A 22,287-nucleotide genomic window follows, 5' to 3' on the forward strand; every position below is an offset into this window, starting at 1 on the left:
ATTCATCAAAGTGCTGCATATTGATTCACCTGTGTACCTGCTGAACGAACACACTCCTGAGCTCCGAGCTGAAGATTGACACCTGCTGACATGTTAGTGTCACACACTCACACACTCACACACACACACACACACACACACACGAGGATGTTTGTCTTTGCGTTAAGCGGCAGACGTCCTGCTCACCATCAGTTGTTACAGAAGACTTTATTTAAATCCTCGTTAACATCAGCGTGATGAGTTTGTGTCCCGTTAACTGTGTGAGGGCAGTTTGTTTTCAAACACTGACGAACATTTTTAAACGTCTGAAACCAAACAGAAACAGGTAAACAGGTGATTTTATGTTCAACATGAAGGCAGATCACAGAGCAGCAGCTCTCAGGATCTCATCTCCTCTGACTGACACATCTGCCCACAGCTGGTCAGCTTGTGTCATCGTCCAGCTGCTGATAATCCGTCCTGTCACTGGACAGAGTCTCTGTCTCCATCAGTGTCCAGCTGGGACACAGTTCAGCCAATCACATGTCAGACCACAGGATGGCCTTGCTGCCTTTCTCCACACTGGCCACGTAGGCTCCTGAAGGGGACCAGGACACCGAGTTGATGGCAGAGCTGCAGACAGAAGGACGACAGGTGAAGAGGGTGCTATGACATCATCAGTGAACTGATGTCAAGCCAGCACCTACAGTCTTTAACCATCAGTGTGCATCACCGTACACTGACTCACCTGTGCGCACCTGGAGGATTAAACACCAGGTGAGATCAGGGCTGAATTATTTCAGGTTTAAACATAAACAGAGCTGAACAGGTGAACAGGTCAGGACAGAGCGCCTTCATTAACCCTTTATTAAGCGTAACCATCACATCATCAGTTTAAATGACGCACTGTTTATAATCATGACGTCATGTAGCGCAGGTCCAGACCAATCTCTGAAGGTTCTCTATCTCTGTGTTCCTTTCGAGCTGTTCTCTGAAGGTTCTCTACCTGTGTTCCGTTCTCGCTGTTCTCCGACAATTCTAGCTGTTCTCTGAAGGTTCTCCACCTGTGTTCCATTCTAGCTATTCTCTGAAGGTTATCTACCTCTGTGTTCCGTTCCAGCTGTTTCTCTGAAGGCCCTCTACCTCTGTGTTCCATTCTAGCTGTTCTCTGAAGGTTCCCTACCTCTGTGTTCCGTTCTAGCCATTCCCTGAAGGTTCACGACCTCTGTGTTCTGTTCGAGCTGTTTTCTAAAGGTCATTTACACATTTAGAGCTGTTCTCTGAAGGTTCTCTACCTCTGTTCTGTTCTAGCTGTTCTGGGGTCAGTTTGTTTCTTACTTATGGTTTCGGTCCAGTGTTCTCTCCACTTTCCCCGTCAGGACGTTCCAAACGTACAGGGCTCCGTCAGCTGATCCTCCAGCCACATAGCAGCCGTCCGGACTGAAGACAGGACAGTGAAGTGTTACTCAAGTTCAGCTCCAGGTCAACATTTACACATTCAGGTAGAATGGTAAAGTCTCTCTCTGAAGAAATGAACCCACCTGAAGATCACTCTGGTCCAGTCAGCTCCACACTTGAAGCCCTGAGCGCTGAACACATAAGCACATACAGTTAGCACACGTGGGCCACACCTGGGCCACATGTCATTAGCTTGTTAAATACACCGATCCTCACTGTTTTACATTAGAGTCTCAGACTGAATGTTTTTCTGCAGAAGGACACATGGACAGGTTTGATCTGAGGGGATCTACCTGCTGAAATGGTGACAGGGTGTTGGGATCTCAAGCCATGAGAAGAACAATGGAGAGGCCTACATGTCCCTCAAAAGCCTGAGTCTCAAGCCATGCATCCTGAAGGAACAAAGGAGAGGCCTGCATGCCCTCCCAAAGCCTGAGCCTCAAACCATGCATCCTGAAAGGAACAAAGGAGAGGACTACATTTCCCTCCAAGCAACAGAGCCAAAACCACCCCCACAATTCACACCTATGTGTGAATTACAGTTTGAAGGGAAACTCAGCACCAGCATTGGCCGAGGCCAGGCATTCTCAGCAGGGATCCCTGGTGACGTCACTCAGGTAATAAAAGCGGCGCTGTGACCCTCCTCCTGCGCTTAATTCCCGTGCACCAGTTACAGTAGAGAGCTCCTCCAGCTCTCTCCGCGACTCGGCTGCTGAAAGGGAGCAATCTGCAACATTTGACCTTTTTCCACAACTTCTTAAAGCCCAGGTCACAGGGCTTCAACTCGCAGGCCGAGCGCACAGACTGCTTTGTTTGTTTTCATTTCTTTTCGAACCCGACATAGATAGCTGTGCCATCAGCCGATTCCACGTTCCGTGAGGACGAGCACGCAGACAAAACAAAGTTCACCGTCCCTCATCTGTGATCTTCCTGCTACCGCCGAGGAACTCATCACAGTCATCGCCAGGAGAGCGAGACACAACCCACCAAGCTCCCAGCCAAGGACTGAGCTGTGGAGACCCAGAGCGGACTTTCTTTTCTAACTCCGAAGGATCAGAGCAACTCACAGTAAGAGGCTGATGTCTGGGCAGAGACACAATTAGTGTAGCGTGTTTTATTTTGCTATCTGACTTATAAGTGCTGCATATCCTGTTGTTTTAGATCATTCACTGTGATCAGCTTAATAAGCCAAGTATCACTAGTTAAAGGACCAATAACCGACCAGACGAACTCTGGTTCTCTGGCTCCGTTATTCTGTGGATATCATTTTATTTCATTTATTTTTTTTATTTTATTTATTTATATATATATATATATATATATATATATATATATATATATATATATATATATATATATATATATATATATATATATATATATATATATAATAATTTTTTTATTATCACTGATAATCATTAATATTACAAGCCAATAACCAAACTGCCCCTACCTGTGCCCCAACACAGGGTGAACACACCTGAACGACTGAGACAGGTCAGGGTTAACAAACCTGAAGGACTGAGACAGATCAGGACGAGCACACCTGAATGACTGTGATAGGTGAGGATGAACACACCTGAATGTCTGTCTGACAGAGTTGGTGCGCAGGTCGATGATCTTGATCAGGTCGTCTCTAGAACAGGTGAGCAGCTCGGTTCGATCGTGGTTAAGGTCCAGAGACGTAACTCTGCCCAGCAGCTCCAGCTCCCGCACTATACTCTCCGCTCTGACTCACAACATGACACAGTAACAACAACACAGGAGGAACACACAGTCAGTGCTGAGGAGTCAGCTCAGGGTCAAAGGTCAACACAGACGTTTCATCAGGCGCCTGCAAACTGAAACGATGGCCAGATTTTATTTTTTCCCATTTTCCTTTGATTCCACATTTATTTTACTATGACACATTAAATACTAATATTTAATAAATATTGTCATTATTTAAAATTATTAACATTTGGTCAACATTTAAATGTCTCAGTACCGTCAGGACAAGACCAGCAGTGTCTGACCAGTTCAAGTTAAAAATAGAATGATATCTCTTATATCTGATCTGAGAACAGCTTCTGTCTCATAAAGGATCTGATGCCTGTTTCATTCATCATGCGATTTACTACCCTCTGGTGGCGGCAGCAGGGTATTGGTTCAGGAAAGGTTAATACTGAGGCTGGGTGTCGCTTCTTCTTACCTATCTGTAAAAGTCACTGCATACCTCTGACATGTTGTGACATTTAAAGGTAAAATCATTATTAATATGTATTAAATTATATTTAATGAATATATTTATTATCAAAGATTCATTAACATTAATGATAGAATGAAGTCTAACAAATTTATCTTCATTTCTGAAAAATATTGTGACGTGAATTTTCATATTTCACAAACCCAGTTTCCCTGCTGAAGACCATAAGTTGAAAGCTTTGGAGAAGGTCAGTAAGTGGATGTTAAGATTTCAGAGCATCATCAGAGAGAAGACTGAATTTAAAGGTCACTCTTCTATCGTCAGCAGGAGGAGCTGAGGGCTCACCTGATGTCCCAGAACCGAACTTTCTTATCAAAGTGTCCACTCATGACACACTGCTCCGTACACACAATATCGTTACAGCTGGAGCCAGCAAACACTGTCTTCATACCTGCACAGGTGACACAGAAGGAGACTGAGCAGTCAACAGGAACACAAGTGATGTCATAGTGATGTCACAGTGAGGTCACTGAGTCTCTGCTGCAGAGTCAGTCAGCTGTCAGTCAGACTGGATCCATAGAAACCAGTAAAATAACATCAGACAAACCAACCAATCACGTACAGACTTTGCTGCGGAGGTCCCACAGTTTGAGCGTTCGGTCGTAGCTCCCAGAGACGATCCGAGCATTGTCCAATAGGAAACGAGCTGACAGCACCTTCCCACTGTGACCTGTCAGGGTGTGCTGTAGGGCGCACACACACACACACACACACACACACACACACACACACACACACACACACACGTTGTATGTGACACTGGGACACCACCTATAGATGACATGAGGACCCTCTCTTCCTGCCTCCAAAATAAAAGCCCCAGGACCAAACAGGAAATCAGAGGTCAAAGGTCACTGAATAAACAATAATTATGGTCTGGTAAAACACCAGCCACAGACTGGCAGTTTACCTCAGTCTACTGATCTCTCCCAGTCATATAAGTGTGTGAACTAATAAAGGTTCTGTCAGCTACAGCTCTGTGCTTGTTCCAAAACATTCATCACATCATCAACACGAACGAAACATAATTCATTCATGTTGGATTTGTGAGTGTGTGAACAGGACAGGTGTGTTACCTGTCTGACTATGTTTACAATCAGTCATTTTCTCTGGTCTCAGCAGCAGAGTGAGATCATCTCTCGGGTCCCGCCCCTCAGCCTGATGCTCCATGCTGATTGGTGCTGTTGGATGTCAGTCATCACAATGAGCCTATAGGATCTCTATGTAGCCTCACTATGATGTCACTTCCTGTCTGTCAGCAGCTCCTGGGACCATCACTGCTCAACTAGAGCATGATGGGAGGAGAGATGAGGGACTGCTGGGAGCCAAAATGGCAGCTGAGGGGGAGGAGCTGAGATTCAGACCTTTTACATCACATCACTGACCAGCCGACTGTTGACAGATGAACAATCACACACGTCAATAATCAATAAGCTCATTGATATGTCTGCTGTTCATCAGAAAATGTTAAGTCTTTTCCCGCCTCTCCACGGACTTCACTTCAGAGGCATCAATAATTATTCAATTAATCAATTAGTCAATTGATTTTGGTTTCCAATCAACTAATTGCTTAATCTGCAGCCATTTGTGTACAGTTTCTGATAATTAAATGATTAACTTTTTCTGTCCACCCCACCTACACACCTGTCCACCTCCACATCTGTCCACCTCTACACCCCACCATCACACCTCTTCATCCACTGAGTTAGTTCACTTAAGAAGCAGATTCATTTATAATTAAACTGATTAGAGTTTGATAAGGAGTTGATGCACTGATCTGATAAAACCTGATGAAGACCATGAGCTAAAAGACAGTGTACTAAAGTTCCTTTGTTTACGTCAAGCTTTTCTGGAGTTTTCACCTCTTCATACAGAAAAATGATAGTTCTTCTTCACTGCTCTAAAACTGCAGTCTACACAGGAAGTAGTGCAGCAACTACTGCTCACTAATAAGTGGATGGTCTGGGTCCAGACCCAGTCGCTGTCTGATCCAGACGTGAACCTGTTGGTCCTGACCAGTGAGTGGTGACCTCCCAGTGTCACCAGTTCAGCTGTAGCCGTCCTGTCCCTTGTGTACGTTAACCAGGCCACAAAACCTGACACTCTACAAGGACTGTTCACACTCACCCTCAGTCTGTAGTCGTCCACAGTCCAGATCCGACTGGCAAAGTCATTAGAGGCTGCAAGCAGGTACGAACCCTATGGACACACAACAACATGTTATGACAGTAGGCTGGAGACACAACAGAAACACAGTGATACAAAAAATTAAAAATAAAAAAAACAAAACATCTTATTACAACACAACAGGACTAAACAACACAACAAGACTAAACACAACACAAACAACACAACAGGAATAAGCACAAAACAAACAACACAACAGGAATAAACACAACACAAACACAACAAAACAGGAATAAACAAAAAAAACAAAAACAGGAATGAGCACAACACAACAGGACTAAACAACACAACAGGACTAAACACAACACAAACACCACAAGAGGACTAAAAACAACATCAACACAACAGGACTAAACACAATAGGAATAAACACAACACAAACAACAAAATAGGAATAAACACAAAAAAACAGGAATGAGCACAACACAACAGGACTAAACAACACAACAGGACTAAACACAACACAAACACCACAAGAGGACTAAAAACAACATCAACACAACAGGACTAAACACAATAGGAATAAACACAACACAAACAACAAAATAGGAATAAACACAAAAAAACAGGAATGAGCACAACACAACAGGACTAAACACAACAGGACTAAAAACAACATCAACACAACAGGAATAAACACAACACAACAGGACTAAACCACACAACAGGACTAAACAGCACAAACACAACATGAAATAACAACACAAACACAAGAGACTCACAGCGCTGTCAAACTCAATGCTGGTGATTCCTGCGTTACTGCCAGTCAGAGCTCCTTTAGGCTCACAGTGACCTACACACACACACACACACACACACACACACACACACACACACACACACACACACACACACACACACACACACACACACACACACAGAAAAATTGGTCAAAGTGTTGCATGGGGGAGGATGTGGACCTGGATTATGATACACTGTGTCTCTATGGTTCTGTCAGTGTCATGTTCTGATTTTTTAAAGAAACTGATGTGAGCACAGCTCACTGTCGTCATGGAGAACTCACCTGCAACAACCTCCCACAGCTTCACCCTGCGGTCCATCCCTCCTGTAGCCAGGAGACGAGAGCCGGGGCTGAACCGGACCGCATTCACCTCACCATCATGGGCTTCCTGAACACACACACACACACACACACACACACACACACACACACACACACACACACACACACACACACACACACATTAACACTGAGCTACATTAAAACATCCCAGTGAACAGTCTCTCTTGGTCTCAGGTTGAAAACTTGAGATCAGCTCCCTCCTCCTCCTCCTCAGCCTGACGCTCCGTGCTGATTGTTTCTGTTGGATGTCAGTCATCACACTGAGCCTATAGGATCTCTGTACAGACTCACATTGTGATGTCATTCCCTGTCTTTCAGCAGCTCCTGGGACCACCACTGCACCACTAGAGCATGATGGGTGGAAAGAGCAGGGGCTGCTAGGAGCCAGAGGGCAGCAGGAGAGGATTGTGGGCAATCAGACCTTTTACTGTTCATCACTGACCTTTGACCTGAGCCCAGTCCCTGTTTCATCAGCTGGGAAACAGCACATCACTGAACAGACCTGTCACAGTTTACCAACTTTCAGCAGCAGGAACAAAACAGTGCCCCCTCCTGTTCCCACTGTTCCTACTGTTGCTGATGTTCCTTTTGTTACTAATGTTTCTGCTGTTCCTGATGTTCCTACTGTTGCTGATGTTCCTGATGTTCCTAATGTTCCTGATATTTCTGGGCCTGAACACATCATGAGACTGAAGGTTTAATGTGAGAACAATTTTCTCCTGTCAGTTGTTCTCCAGTGACGGAGGCATCAGGTGGAGGCTGTGTGTAGATGGAGTAGTGATCAGTTACAGGTGTTGCAGTAGCAGCAGGTGGAGGTGTTTTACTTCATGTGTGTTGAAGGTGAATTATGACGCCACTGACAACAGTAATACTGATCAGAAAACTAATCTGGTTCTGTGATCAGGGATCAATACATCAGCCCAGAGGTTGTGGTGTTTCCCAACTGATTGTTCTGAACTGATCTTTGAGTCAAACCATCACATCTGCTCCACTGTTGAAGAAGCTGAGGTACTTACAAACATGTGCAGAGCTGTGGACGGGACTCGAACCTCTGCACACCCTCCTGACGGAGCCTCTGTGTTCTCAGGTGAGCTGCTGAAAGAGTTGGCGGTCCGACGCCTGCTGAGAGAGAGATCACAGTCAGCAACAGTTTATAGAGGTCAGAGGTCACTGAGCAGGCGTCTGACAACAGGTAACATCAGCTGTCACATTTGTAGGACGTAATGACTACGACAGCTCTGTGGAGAGCTGGTTAACAACAAACTGTTCACACATCAGTACACGTGTCACAGACTGACGACGTTTCACAGACAGACGACGTGTCACCAACTGAGTTGCTTCAGACTCTGACTCTAATAACCCAGGTGAACTTGCAGTCATTACTTGTCGGTCTGTAAACACATCAGAGAGGAAAACCTCTGTCTTCAGCTCTGTCTCTAAACATTCAGACCTCGGTGTTCAGGTGATGGGATTACACAGCTGGGGACCGTGATGATTGATTTTGTACTGAGATTATTTCCAAGAACAATCACTTCACTACAAACGTCACTGTGTTCACACTGCCAGGAATCAGTCTGACTCAGGTTACATGGTTAACAAGGTGAACTGTAAGCCAATCACAGGGGAGATTACTAGACTTGATACTGGTCTTAACAACCTGAGCAGACTGCAAACACTTTCAGAGACTGAATAAACCTTCAATGTTGATGAGTTCATTGACAGAAGGACTTCTCAGACTTCAGCTGTGTTCCCTGAACCTGATCTGGCTGCTCCAGTTCCTTCAGTTATCATCACTGACAGAACCAATGGACCAACCACCAACATGAGAGCAGAGGTGAAATGATCTAGTCTGTCTGAACACAACACTCACATGTCCAGAGTGGTCCTGGAAGACCCCTTTCTAATGTAACTCGAGGGTCCAAGACCAGGAGGACAAACCAGACCCTCTGTGTGAGGCTGCAGCACTCAGTCAGTCACTGCGTCAGTACAGAGACAGACAGACAGACAGACAGACACACACGAGTACTGTGTTAAGACAGACTTGGGGAAAAAAGTATGACCTCTGGCTCCGCCCACAGTCAGTCAGTGATCTGTCAATCAACAACTGACAGTGTGAACAGGTGAACACACAGGTGAACACACACAGTCCTTCACCTGGAGTGTGGTGGGAGGAGTCCAGGCTGAACACACTCAGACACTCTGCAGACAGACACAGACACAGACAGACAGGAAGACAGACAGGTGGTCAATCACAACATGGACCGTCCAGACCCCCAGAGACCAGGACAGACACTGAGACCAGATGACTCTGGAGCTACATACCCAAATATGTTGGAGATGGAGTCAAGCAGACCACCAGGAGGAGACTGGGACATCTTCTTACTGCAGAAACACAAAAATAAACTCGGTCAGTGCCAAGTGTCTTCGTCTGTCCAAGACCCACAGACATTCAGTCACTATCAGAGACAATCTGAGATACCTGAGAAACCTGAGACAACCTAAGATACCAGAGACACCTGAGACAACAGAGACAACCTGAGATACCTGAGAAACCTGAGACAACCTAAGATACCTGAGAGACCTGAGACAACCTGAGAGACCTGAGAGAGTGATCTGAGATGACAGAGACATCCTGAGTCCAAAACCAAAACGTCTCTAGATTTGCTGCTGGTGCTGAACACTGCAGACTGTAAACAACCCTCATGACATAACAGAAACTCAATCCATCCATTTTCTTCCACTCATTCAAGGACAGATCACAGTGGCAGCAAGCTAAGCAGGGTATTCCAGACATCCTTGTGTCTAGCAACATGTTCCGGCTATTCTCGGGGACCCCGAGTCATCCCTAGGCCAGATGGGATGTGTGATCCCTCCAGAGAGTTCTGGGTCTACCCCAGGGTCTTCCTCCAGTTGGACATGCCCGAAAAACCTCCAAAGGAAGGCACCCAGGAGGCAGCAATGTGGGTTCTGTCCTGGCCATGGAACTATGAACCAGCTCTTTACCGTTGCCAGGGTAATGGTGACACTGGTTGCACCAATTCATTTTCAAAGAGTAACAGCCAATGAGGAACCTCCAACACTAGGCCAGCCGACCAATTGTGTCACTGGTGAGTGACAGTCTCATGTATATGGCTGTTTCTGTTAAGCCAGAAAACTGAGTGAACTCTGGTGAGGTGTTGATAGACTCTCTGTGTGAAGGACATGAGGTGGGTTTAAGATAAAGATCACTAAAAATCTTAAAAACTATCAAATGAATCTGAAAAAATGACAACAATTCTGGATGAGTGAAGAAAACCAGGGGCAGTGTCTGTGTCTGGTGTCTCCCAGTTTAGCCAGTAGCTGGAACGAGACGGGTACTGGTGTCACCTGGGAGTTCTGCTGAGCGCTCTGTTCGGTGAGGTCTCTCCTCCCCCCTTCCCTCCATCCTCAGCCAGAACCTCAATGTCGTCATCCCTGAGGAGAAAAACCAAGACAGAAGTGACTCACATGAGACATGACAGATAACAACAGAAGCTACAGGTTGAACTACTGACGGGTCAATGGGCAGAGGTTCTTTTGCAGCATCAGCCAGCTCCTTCTGCAGTTTGGCCTGTCTGCGCCTGAAACATCAGAGAGATCAGTCAGAGTGAATCAGTCATTGATCAGAGACCCGCTCCTCCTCAAGGTCTGGACTCTACCTGCTGTCCTTCTCGTTCTCAGCGTTCAGCCTGTTGGCCTCCTGAGCTTTCTCTGCCATCCATCGAGACACCAGCTCCTGGTTGTCCTCTGTGGTTTTCCTCAACTTCTCCTCCAGAGCAGAGAAGGTGATCTGCAGGGCGTCATACTCATCCTTTAGGGTCTGGTTCGCCCTCTCCAGGTCCTGCAGGGACACAGGAAGACCAAGATCCTCATAACTCTGGGTTCCTGAAGAACCTGAACCTGATGGGGAGTGACAGAACCCACAGACTAAAGTTGCTGGGAGCCAGAGTGCAGCAGGAGAGGACTGTGGGTAATCAGACCTTTTACTCTTCATCACTGAACTTCATCACGTCTCTTAGGCACTGCTTCAAACTCTTGGAGTTCAATCCAAACAAACGTGAGCAACTTCCTGTGTTGAGTTTATGGGTCATTGATGAAGGTCAGTGTTGAAGGTCTGATTGGGTCCTGAGGCTGCTGTCATTGTCTGATTGGCTGTGATCTGAGGAGTATAGCTGCTCTAAAGAAACATGGTGTTTGGGATCATCATCCTGTGGGCTTTTTAGAGGGTTAAAGAAAAATCAACCTTCTGGTCCATCAGTCTGAACTGGACTTGATTCTGAGTCTGAATTGGATCTGAGCTGACTACCTTCCACCTCAATAGGTTTCAATAAAGTAAAACCTGCATTGCCCAGAATGCTTTGAGCAGCCCCCAGACAAGTGGATGCCTTTTGTTTTCAGGCATGTGATTGGTCCAGGTGATATATTCCTACCTGCAGGTAGCTCCTCAGCTCTCGACAGTCTCCCTCCAGGTTGGCGATTTGCTGCTGGTATTCCAACATTCTGAAAACACAACAACAGACGTTACATATGTTCCTGAGAGAGGTGACCTGACATCGTCTCCTGAGAGAGGTGACCTGACCTCGTCTCAGGTGTCACACACAAACAGGTAGAAATAAAGAGCATGTTTATAGACACTGACTTGGCCTCGTTGCTCTGGATCTCTTTGTCTTTCTGTTGGATCTGGTTGTTCAGTTCGATCACACTCTGAGCCAGCTGCAAGACACAGACAAACATAACTGATCAATTACTATGACCTGATCAATTAAAATGACCTGGCTCAAGACAAACAGCAGAGAATAGATGGATGAAGTTGACTTAAACAGACCATACACTTAAACCTATTAACAATGAACAATCACTGAAGCTGATGTTTCTGACTGATCAGCCTCCTGCAGCACAATAACTGACCAGACTGTTGGGAGCAGAAGACTAACTATGACCTCTGTAAAATGACTGGTTCATAGTTAACTCAGCAGGCTATGCAGATAAATTGCAATAGTCATGAGTCCTTCCTGAGGCTGACACAGAGCTTTTAACTGTTTCTAAGAACCCGTCTGATGTCAGCTGTTTCACAGGAAACTCCACTGAATGTTGTAACACCGTCTATCTGAGCAGCTGTGTGAACCACAACACAAACCCATTTTAGCTGTAGTGATAATCACATAAAAGGTTTTGTAAACCAGATTTTAAACAACTATTGTGTTTGTAAAGATGCAGTGGAGTCATGGCATCCTGAGCAGAGAATGAGGCCACAGAGACCTGGAAAGCTCTGAGTTTCTCTGTGCACACCAGATTGGAAAAAATTCTCAGTGACCACCTGTGATCAGATCACTTCCTGCTTCATATGCAAATAAACAAGTATGTGTTGTAGTTTTTAGGCAATCAACCAGACAGGTCTGTTGTCAGAGATGAGAATTAAAAGAGAGAGAGAAAGAGAGAGAGATCAATGGGACAGGTGTCGATGACATGTTTCAGTAACACAGGTGTTGTTGACATGTTTCATTAGGACAGGTTATGTCAACGACATGTTTCAGTAGGAGAGGTATTGTTGACATGTTTCAGTAACACAGGTTTGTCAACGGCATGTTTTTTCAGTAGGACAGTTGTTGTCAATGGCATGTTTCAGTAACACAGGTATTATTGACATGTTTCAGTCACTGTGAAGGAGCAGCGCTGTACCAAAGACATTGAACTGTTAGCGGTTAGCGTCCGGCCATATCACCTGGCCCGGGAGTTCTCGCACGTTATCGTGTTAACTGTTTACATCCCGCCATCGGCCGATGCAACGGCAGCCTGCGAGGATATTCACACCACCGTCTCTCAGTTACAGACGGCACATCCACAGTCCCTTATTATTATCTCTGGGGACTTTAACCATGCCTCACTCTCCACCACTCTCCCTAACTTCACCCAGTATGTTGACTGCCATACAAGGGACAATAAAACTCTGGACTTGCTGTTTGCTAACACAAAGGAGGCTTACAGCTCATCACCCCTCCCCCCACTTGGCTATTCAGACCACAACCTGGTTATCCTCCACCCCACCTACACCCCCTTGGTGAAGAAGACCCCTCCCACCAAGAAGGTGATCAGGCTGTGGTCTGAGGACTGCAGTGAGGCCCTGAGAGACTGTTTTGAATGTACAGACTGGCAGGAACTCTGCAGGCCACATGGTGAGGACATCAACGCCCTCACCCACTGCATCACAGACTACATTAACTTCTGTGTGGAGAACACTGTGCCAACCAAGAAGGTACGGTGCTTCTCCAACAATAAACCATGGGTGACCCCAGAGCTGAAGGCCCTGCTGAATGAGAAGAAGAGGGCCTTCAGGTCTGGAGACAAAGAGGAATTGAAGAGAGTGCAGAGGGACCTTAAATATAAGATCCGGAGTGGCAAGGAGAGCTTCAGGAGGAAGATGGAGGAGCAGCTCCAACAAAACAATGTCCGAGAGGTCTGGAGAAACATGAACAAGATCTCTGGTCACCTCAGGGACAATGGAGGAGCCACAGTGTCCACTGATCGGGGGTGGGCAAATGAATTGAATCTGTTCTTCAATAGATTCGACTCTGGGCCAACCACCTCCCCCACCCCCCAGCTTCCACCAACCTCCCTCCGAATGCTGCCCCCCCCCTCTCCTGGCGCGGTGCTGTCGCTACCTGCACCCTCCTCGAACCATCCCACCCCACCCCCATCACACCTACCCACAACAAAGCCAGCCCCACCCCCCACCCCCCACCCCGGACCAGCTGCAGATCTGCCTCACAGCTGATCAGGTGAGAAGTCAGCTAAAGAAGACAAAGATCAGGAAGGCAGCAGGTCCAGACGGAATCAGCTCCAGACTCCTCAGGGACTGTGCAGACCAGCTCTGTCAGGTGGTCCTGCATATCTTCAACCTGAGCCTGAGCCTGGAGAGGGTTCCTGAACTGTGGAAGACTTCCTGCGTGGTTCCAGTGCCAAAGATCGCACGGCCCAGGGAGCCCAACCACTACAGACCTGTAGCCCTGACCTCCCACCTGATGAAGACCATGGAGAGGCTCATCCTGCACCACCTTCGCTCACTGGTGAGCTCAGTGCTGGACCCACTGCAGTTCGCCTACCGGCCTGGCATCGGGGTGGATGACGCCGTCATCTATCTGCTGCACCGATCTCTTTCTCACCTGGAGCAAGCGGGGAGCACGGTGAGGGTAATGTTTTTTGATTTCTCCAGTGCTTTCAACACCATCCAGCCTGCACTGCTGAGAGGGAAGCTGGAGGGAGCCGGAGTGGACAAGCAGCTGACTGCGTTGGACCATCGACTACCTCACCAACAGACCACAGTATGTGAGGCTTCATGACTGTGTGTCTGACGTGGTAGTCTGCAGCACAGGGGCGCCGCAGGGCACAGTTCTCTCACCCTTTCTGTTTAGTCTGTACACTTCAGACTTCAGGTACAACTCGGACCACTGCCACCTACAGAAGTTCTCAGATGATACGGCCATCATCGGATGCGTATCAGATGGGAACGACCAGGAATACAGGGGGGTCATCAACGACTTTGTCGGCTGGTGTGAGACCAACGCTCTCCTGATCAACGCCAGCAAGACAAAGGAGATGGTCGTGGATTTCAGGAGGAAGCAACCCCCCACCGCACCGGTGAGCATCCAGGGAAAAGACATTGAGACAGTGGACTCTTACAAGTACCTGGGTGTTCACTTAAACAATAAACTGGACTGGACTACAAACACAGACGTCCTCTACAAGAAGGGCCAGAGTCGACTCCATCTGTTGAGGAGACTGAGGTCCTTCGGAGTTTGCAGGACCCTGTTAAAGACCTTCTATGACTCTGTCGTAGCATCTGCCCTTTTCTACGCAGTGGTCTGCTGGGGGGGTGGATGCACAGACAGGGACAGAAAAAGGATCGACAAACTGGTGCGGAGGTCTAGCTCTGTACTGGGATGTCCTCTGGAGTCTGTGGTGGTGGTGGGTGAGAGGAGGATGTTGGCAAAGCTGACATCCATCATGGACAACCCCCACCACCCTCTGCATGAGGCCGTGGGTGCGCTAAGCAGTTCCTTCAGTCAGAGACTGAAACACCCTCGCTGCAAGAAGGAGCGCTTCCGCAGATCATTCATCCCGACAGCAATTAGACTGTATAACGCATCATGAGTCACTAAGTCACTTTACCTCCACTTCGCCACTTTATGCACACACCTTGCACCTTAAGTATGCATGTGTATATACACGTGTACAGGTGTATGTATATATATGTGCGGATGTGTATGTATGTATGTATGTATATACGCATTGCTCATGGATACTTGTTTTGCTTATTTATCAGCACATTCCACAATACATCCATAATGCATACTGTGTATGCTGTACAGAGAACTCAATGAATGTATATAGCATTCTCTTGTTGATAGTGTTTTGTACTTTTTGCTGCTCTTATTTCTGTGCTCTTTACCCCTGTGTTTTGGCTGCTGTAACGCACAAATTTCCCCGTGGTGGGATCAATAAAGTCCTATCTTATCTTATCAGTAGGAGAGGTGTTGTTGAGGACATGTTTCAGTAGGAGAGGTATTGACAACATGTATCAGTGGGAGAGGTGTTGACGACATATATCAGTAGGAGAGGTGTTGTCGACGACATGTTTCAGTATGACAGTGGTTGTTGACGACACGCTGTCCCGTAACTTTTGAGATCAGGTCTCACTTAATGAGGTATCTAAATCACATAATGTACACTGTCTTGTCCTTACTGCACTTGAATGTTTTTGCGATACTGGAATCAGAGAACATGGTTTGGAACAGTTCGCCTATGTCTTCATTGCTATTACAAGATTGGTGTTTAGGGCAGCCCGGTAGTCCAGTGGTTAGGGCGCGTACCATGTTGAGTGCAAGCCGCTCTTAGCAGGCAGTCACCAGTTCGACTCCCAACCGGTCCGACTCTTTCCTGTATGTCATTCCCCTCTCTCTACCCCCTTTCCTGTCAGTCTTCACTAACCTATAATAAAGGCATAAAAAGCCCAAAAAATAATAATTAAAGAAAAAGACTGGTGTTTAGTTACGGTATGTTAAATCCAGAGCACCTCCGCTTTTAATGTTGCCATTGATCCAACCGCTGTCTGGAGGATGCTTACTGGAGTTGTGGCAGAGCTGGTGCACAGTGTGCCGCACTGGGGCCGTGCAGAGCGAGTCCCGGGATAACTTCACAATACTGGGGGGGGCTTGTGTTTTCTGGAGACATTTGCCTCAGATTCAAGCCAGTACTTGCTAAACTTGCACTTCCCAATATAGACTAATGTATGATAAAGGAAAGGTGGGTTAGTACAAAAAAACAAAACGCAGTTACTTTGCTAACCATGACCAGCTGTGTGTACGGCGATAAATTCCGAGCGAGCTGCAATGTTTGTATCAGCTATCAGTTACATGTTGGTCTCGTTTGTAGTTTTAGTACAGCATGGTATATGTGGACCATTGAAAGAAAGAACTACAACATGGAACCAATATACACTGCTGTCAGAGAATTTCGTGCTGCCAAAACTCCCCCCCCTCCCCCCAAAAAGCAAACATTTTAAAGCGCCACGGAAGAAGCATTACATAAATGTTAACATTTAAGACCTAAACATTTAAGAACTAATACGTAAAACCTTAATGTTTTTAAAGACTTTTCAAGGCCTAAAACAGGGTATATACAGAAATCCTGAAGTTAAATTTAATACCTTTTAAAACCTTTAATACTTTCTCAATATTTTTTAAAACCAACACGACAGTGAGTTGCAACTGTTTCAATCTGCAACTTTTCTAACTTTTACACTAATTTTGAGATTTATAACACTACACACTCTTGATCAATACAACACAATTTAAATAATGAACATGGGAGAGACTCAGTGATTTTGAACACATCTTGCATTTTTTTAACTTCTTGAATTAAAAAAATAATAGATTATATAAAATGTTAAATAAAAGGATAAAAGTTACAACAAACTGGTATTCACTACATGAACTGGTTATGCCATTACAACCAGTGAATGGACTTGAACCTGTTTAATACCAGTGTCTAGACACCGCAGAAGCTCCACTCGCAGTGTTGGTGCGGCGCCTGTAGTCACCTGGGGATCTGCCGTCGATGTAGCCATAACGTTAGTTTGGATGGTGGCACTGGTTTGCGGTGGTGTAACGGTACACAGCACAGAAAGTAGAGATTGATAACTGCTCTCCACGTCCACGCATTCCATTTTTATGGCTAGTGCTTTGCATATGCGGAGAGCATTAACCCCCATCCAGCTGACAATGATTTTTTTTTTTTTTTTTTTAACAAACCGAACAGTCTGCCTGTTATTCCCTACTAGGCCTGAGCCAGTCTTTAAACGTTGGGTCCTCTAGCCAGTTGTCTGAGAATTTGCATTTGCCCATGACGACGATACGTTTGGTTGTCCGAGCGTTTAAAATAGGCCTAAGCAAATAAACCTGAGGAGTTTGACAAGCCAGCCAGTATCCAGTTCAGTGTGCAAAATGTTTGAGACATCAAACAACCATTGAATGTAACGTCAGTATCATAGATATTGACTAACTAGAATGAATCAGCCTAATCCCACATTTAAATAAACGAACCTCAGCAGATAAACTTTTAAACACAAATGGACAACTCATAGTTTGAAAAAAAAAAAAAAAAAAAATATCTAAAATTTAATACTTCATAAAATGGCATTAAATAAATTTTAATACCTTTTAATGGCCTTAATTTTTGCTAATTTTATTTACTACCTTTTAATAGGGACACCCTGTAAAAGTCAGATTTTTAAATATAAGACTTTTTAAGATTCTGCAGAAACCCTGATTGATGACATGAAGGTGGCTGACCTCTCCTCGCTTCTTGTGCAGCTCTGTCAGCTCCTCCTGGTGTTTAATTCTCATCTGAGCCATTTCCTGCTGCAGAGCGTCGCTGCGACTCGAGTCTGCACCCAAACTGAAACACAGGACAGGTGAGGGGACAGGTGAGGCTGCCGCAGGCTCAGTAATTATCACAAAATATCTTCTACATTTATTCAATCATTATTCTGTCTGTGTGAATCTAATCACTTCCGCCATGCCCTGCACCAGTCTGCAGCCCTGCAGGTTAGACAGGTCACATACAGGTGATGTAGGACAGACAAGCTGGAGCTGACTCCATTAGGGTCTCTAGGGGTCCTTTCTGTTCCTTGTGCCCTGAGTTCTGATGATAACTTGTCTCACCTGGCCTCATGTCCTCTCTGGACGTCATACTTCTCAGTCTGGTATCTCTCCGACAAGACGGCCTGCAGGTCGGACTTCTCCAGCAGACGGTTATCTGAAAGAGACAGAGCCTGAACAAAGAGGGCACACAGGACCTGGTCTAATGAGTCTGAACCAAGAGGGCACACAGGATCTGCCCTACAGCTGTGTTCCCACCATGACTCACAACTTCATCTTTCTAACTCTTCTGGATCAAAACAAACTATTTGATTCAATTATCAACAACACGGAATTAATCAAGTTAAAACTATGTAGAGAAATGATAAAGAAGTTATGATGAACAGAGTCAGGGGTTTAATGTGAATCAAAGAACACAACCTCCACAGCTCCGCCTGTGACCTCTGACACTTTCACTGTCTCTAACATGAAGCTGTTTCTGCCGAGTGATTGACCCTAGATCCAAACTACACTGGGTGCAGATGGAAAGAGCTGTTGTTAAGATGATCACTATTTTATACAGTATGTGATAGTACAAATCAGTGGTTCTCAGGACCTGACCAGATCAGGACCTGACCGCATCAGACCTCAGATCTCGCGTGATCTGATTTTTTTTTATTTTAGATTTATTTTAGATGTTTTGTGATGATGTGACATGTGACAGTCCATATGAGGGAGACGTGTGACGTGATGGACTCACACTGGTGGATGATCTCCTCAAAGGCTTGTCTCTGCACTCGGTCTCTGAGCTTCAGCTGCTCTGAGATGTGTCTCTTCCACGTACACTCCACCCGCCGCTCCGCCATCACCACCTTACACACACACACACACACACACACACACACACACACACACTTAAAGCTGTACTCTGTAATACTGTTCCTAGTACTTGGTCCAAACTGTTATATATGACCATGGGTGAACAAAATATTAGGAACACCTCTGACGGCACAGCTTCCATAGTGATTGTCCAGGTGAATCAACACCTGAAGAGAAACTGAACATCAGAATCATGAAGGAGGATTTATTACAGGACTGTGGACTAGACTGACTGAGCTCAGACCTGGACTGGACACAGTGCAGTTTCCTTGTTGTCCATAATGGATAAAAAGACAAGGTTCCTGATGTTTTCACAGAAACCTGAACCTGCTGGATCCTCCTCCTCCGACAGCAGCAGACTCACCTGGTGTTTAAAAAGTTAAGATGATGTTTTTCATCCATCTTTTGAACCCCGTTGAATATGGGTTCAGTGGGCTTGACTGGTGTTTAATGTTATATACTTATGGAACTGTTTATTCCCTGTGTGAAAGGTGCTAGATATTCATCATCATTGTTATCATCAGTTACACTGAGTGGAGGCTGACAGGAAATGAAAACAGACAGTGGGAATCACGTACAATAAAGGTCCCTGGACTAAAACCAGACAACCCTGTTTCTTTACATCTAACCAATCTTCAACAGAAGGGAACAGTTATACTCTCCTCCACCCACCTCCTCATTCACGAGTTCAATCAGTACATCACTGGGGAAACAGTGTGGTGATGTGTGACCCAGTCACATGAGTTTAAATGGGTACTGGTTAGAAAACACACAGGTCTCCAGGCTGCAGTGAGTTACTGCACTCTGAGATTGTGCATCCGACATGGTGTGACTCACCTGCCTCCACAGTTCAGACCAGAAATTGAACAGGAGATAATGAGACACTGACTTCAGTTAGCACACATCTGTGGCACTGAAGGATAAACTACACAAGAGACAACGAGAAGTCAGTTTGATATTTACAGTGAGAAAAGGCATGGCCACTGAACCAGTGAAGGACGTTGGAGGACAGTGGAGGTAAGCTGTAACGTTGCAGAGGGGCAAGTTGTGTCACAGGCAGCAGGCAACAACAGAAAATACACAAAGGAACAACAATCAGTAAACACAAATGAACACAGGTTCAATGAACACAGCAGCTGGTGGAACAAAGGGAATATTTACCTGTTTGCACATGCACAGGTAAGGTAAGGTTTGTTATGCAGACTGATTAAACAATGGCAGAGGCACCACCTGCTCTCATTCTTATTAATATTATCATTGTTTCAGTCATTTTAATACAACAACTGAAGTCTATTTGTTTCCAGCCTCTGAAATACTTAGTCATGAATCACAGTGACTGAACATCAGTAACAGACAGGTACAGTCAGCTGATTACTGATTATCAATAGACAATATAAGTGATTATGTATAATAAGTTTCTACTGTCAGACTGATGAAAGTCTGGGTAATTCAGGTGAGTAATCCTGGTGACGTGGGGCAGGTAAAACACGAGGCAAACAAAAACATCTTCAGTTATAGTGATGTTGGCAGCTGTTAGCATATGCTAGCATTAACTGTTAAAGGAACGGTGACCCCGGGCTAACAGGCTATAAAAACGCGGTGGTTTCTGATTCGACTCTGTCTAAATTAAATCGGATACATGTGAATCATCATTTCGGCTCCTCCGCGGCTCCGTGTCGCGGCTACCGTGAGGTATTACCGGACAGTTTCCCGGGACACCAGCACCCGTGACTCGACATGTTAGCATGCTAACGAAGCGGCTAGCTGTGGCGCTTTAAAGGAGATAATAATAAAACTTACACCGCCTTAACGGAGTCCCGGGGTGCGGCTTGTTTCCTCTGACGCCTCTCCGTTAACCACGATGCTGCTGTCTCGGTGCTGTCGTTGTTAAACGGTTCCGTTTGTCTTATTAACCGACATCAGCTTCTTCCGCTAACTCGTTCCAACTCAGCGCCATCTTGGCTCCAACGGCTCACTTCCGGGAGGGATACAGGAAAATACGGTCGGGTTTAAATAGAAGCCAGAACTTTAGTTCTGCTTAAAAGATAATCAACTTTTTTTTTTCTTTGGGGATTCCACATTTTAGAGGTGTTTTATTACTGAAACAGGATGACTCTGTATTCTTTTTTTTAATGTAAGTAAGTAAAATAATTAAAATTTTATTTATAGTGGATCTTTCAAAACCTTGCTTACAAGGTGCTGTACAGTAAACATTTAAGAAATATATAAAAACATGAGATAAACAGAAAACAGTAAGATAAAAATAATAAAAACAAAAAAAGTTACACAGGGGCCAATCACACATTACATTACAGTGCATTACGTGGTAAAGTGGTGAGTTTTTGACTGACTGACTGGCCAATGACTGAATAACTGACCCACTGACTGACTGATGACTGACCGACCGTCTGACTGATGACCAACTGACTGACCGACTGACACAGGTGTTTACAGTCTCCAGTGTCGCTAACTCAGCTCATTGTCTCTGGATTTAATTGTCTTGTTTTCAAACAGTCTGGGTATAAACCTGGTCTAGGTCTGGACTGTGTCTGGATGCAGACTGCAGGCTCAGGTCTAAACCTCTTGTTACAGACAGTCTACTGGGTTGCTCTGGTTTCCAGCTGCTCTGAAGGCGCAGGAAGAGGCGCTTCAACACACTGAGCTCCGCCTCCATTACAGCAAATAAACTACTGTGATTACATGAACCATTATTACTGAAGGAGAGACAGACAGGGAGAGCGGTGGGGGATGACTGTCAACAAACAACAACATGAACATGAATCAACAAACAAAAGATACTCAAAAGAGAGTGAGTAAATGTGGACTGTTGAAAACCTGAAATTTTTATTGTTTGTTACAAACAGACCACCTAGAAAAACCCAGAGAAGTAACCTGAGCTAACCTCAGGACAGTTTCCAGGCACTGAAATCTCTGTTAGAGAGAGGAAACACCTCCCCTATGGAACTCCAGCCTCATGTTGGTGTGACAAACCCTCCAACTGTCTCTAGCATCCCAAATGAGAAGGAGCACCATGATGACACAGAACATGCCCTGAACCCTACATCTCAGACCTTTGCCACAGACCTGAAGGAACATTTGACCCAGTTAGAAGTAGAGCTGGTGCAGCTCAGAGAAAAGACCTAAAAGACCTTCTGGGAGACCTGCACCTGGAGAGGGAGAGCCAAAAGAGTCAACTCAAGGAGAGGGACCAAACACTGGATGGTCTGAAGGAACAGGTGACCTCCCTCACCGAGCCTGAGCCACTGAAGACTGAACGCAGTGAACATACCACAGTGGGCCCC

General features: G+C 45.6%; 1 protein-coding gene and 2 non-coding genes across 9 annotated transcripts; all 3 read right to left on the reverse strand.

Annotated features, from left to right (window-relative positions):
- Positions 1–188: 188 nt before the first annotated feature.
- Positions 189–20,973, reverse strand: atg16l1 (ATG16 autophagy related 16-like 1 (S. cerevisiae)). Of its 7 annotated transcripts, XM_071496069.1 has the most exons (21): positions 20,786–20,973; positions 18,867–18,978; positions 18,191–18,284; positions 17,819–17,924; positions 11,611–11,684; positions 11,402–11,471; positions 10,631–10,812; positions 10,487–10,552; positions 10,320–10,406; positions 9,276–9,335; positions 9,108–9,152; positions 7,970–8,072; positions 6,894–6,999; positions 6,592–6,662; positions 5,810–5,881; positions 4,245–4,365; positions 3,968–4,073; positions 3,017–3,166; positions 1,521–1,568; positions 1,318–1,419; positions 189–612 (listed from the first exon to the last, which is right to left on the reverse strand). In XM_071496069.1, the coding sequence occupies exons 2-21, from the start codon at positions 18,970–18,972 to the stop codon at positions 519–521; spliced, it is 1,863 nt and encodes a 620-aa protein (XP_071352170.1). In that variant the 5' UTR covers positions 18,973–18,978; positions 20,786–20,973; the 3' UTR covers positions 189–518. The 7 variants fall into 7 exon arrangements, with proteins under 7 accessions (XP_071352170.1, XP_071352172.1, XP_071352171.1 ...); XM_071496071.1 differs by lacking the exon at positions 9,108–9,152; XM_071496070.1 differs by lacking the exon at positions 9,108–9,152 and having other exon boundaries at positions 7,970–8,075.
- LOC139632492 (small Cajal body-specific RNA 6) lies at positions 4,794–5,068 on the reverse strand. The gene has a single exon (XR_011693577.1). It is a non-coding gene; the product is annotated as a small Cajal body-specific RNA 6 (non-coding RNA).
- LOC139632491 (small Cajal body-specific RNA 6) lies at positions 7,120–7,396 on the reverse strand. Its single transcript, XR_011693576.1, has one exon. It is a non-coding gene; the product is annotated as a small Cajal body-specific RNA 6 (non-coding RNA).
- Positions 20,974–22,287: the final 1,314 nt, after the last annotated feature.

Source organism: Trachinotus anak, unplaced genomic scaffold (assembly GCF_046630095.1).
Source record: "Trachinotus anak isolate AG129_WGS33_773 ecotype Australia unplaced genomic scaffold, CSIRO_AGI_Tana_v1 ptg000014l, whole genome shotgun sequence".
Classification (NCBI taxonomy): Eukaryota; Metazoa; Chordata; class Actinopteri; order Carangiformes; family Carangidae; genus Trachinotus; species Trachinotus anak.

Bases quoted from the DNA above. Each gene is read 5' to 3' on its own strand.
- atg16l1 (XM_071496069.1), bottom strand. From the start codon at position 18,972: ATGGCGGAGCGGCGGGTGGAGTGTACGTGGAAGAGACACATCTCAGAG. The intron at 11,685-17,818 runs GTCAGCCACCTT...TGTGTCTTGCAG, and splicing joins TGCACAAGAAGCGAGGAGAG to CTGGCTCAGAGTGTGATCGA. The intron at 11,472-11,610 runs GTCAGTGTCTAT...TTGTGTTTTCAG, and splicing joins ATCCAGAGCAACGAGGCCAA to AATGTTGGAATACCAGCAGC.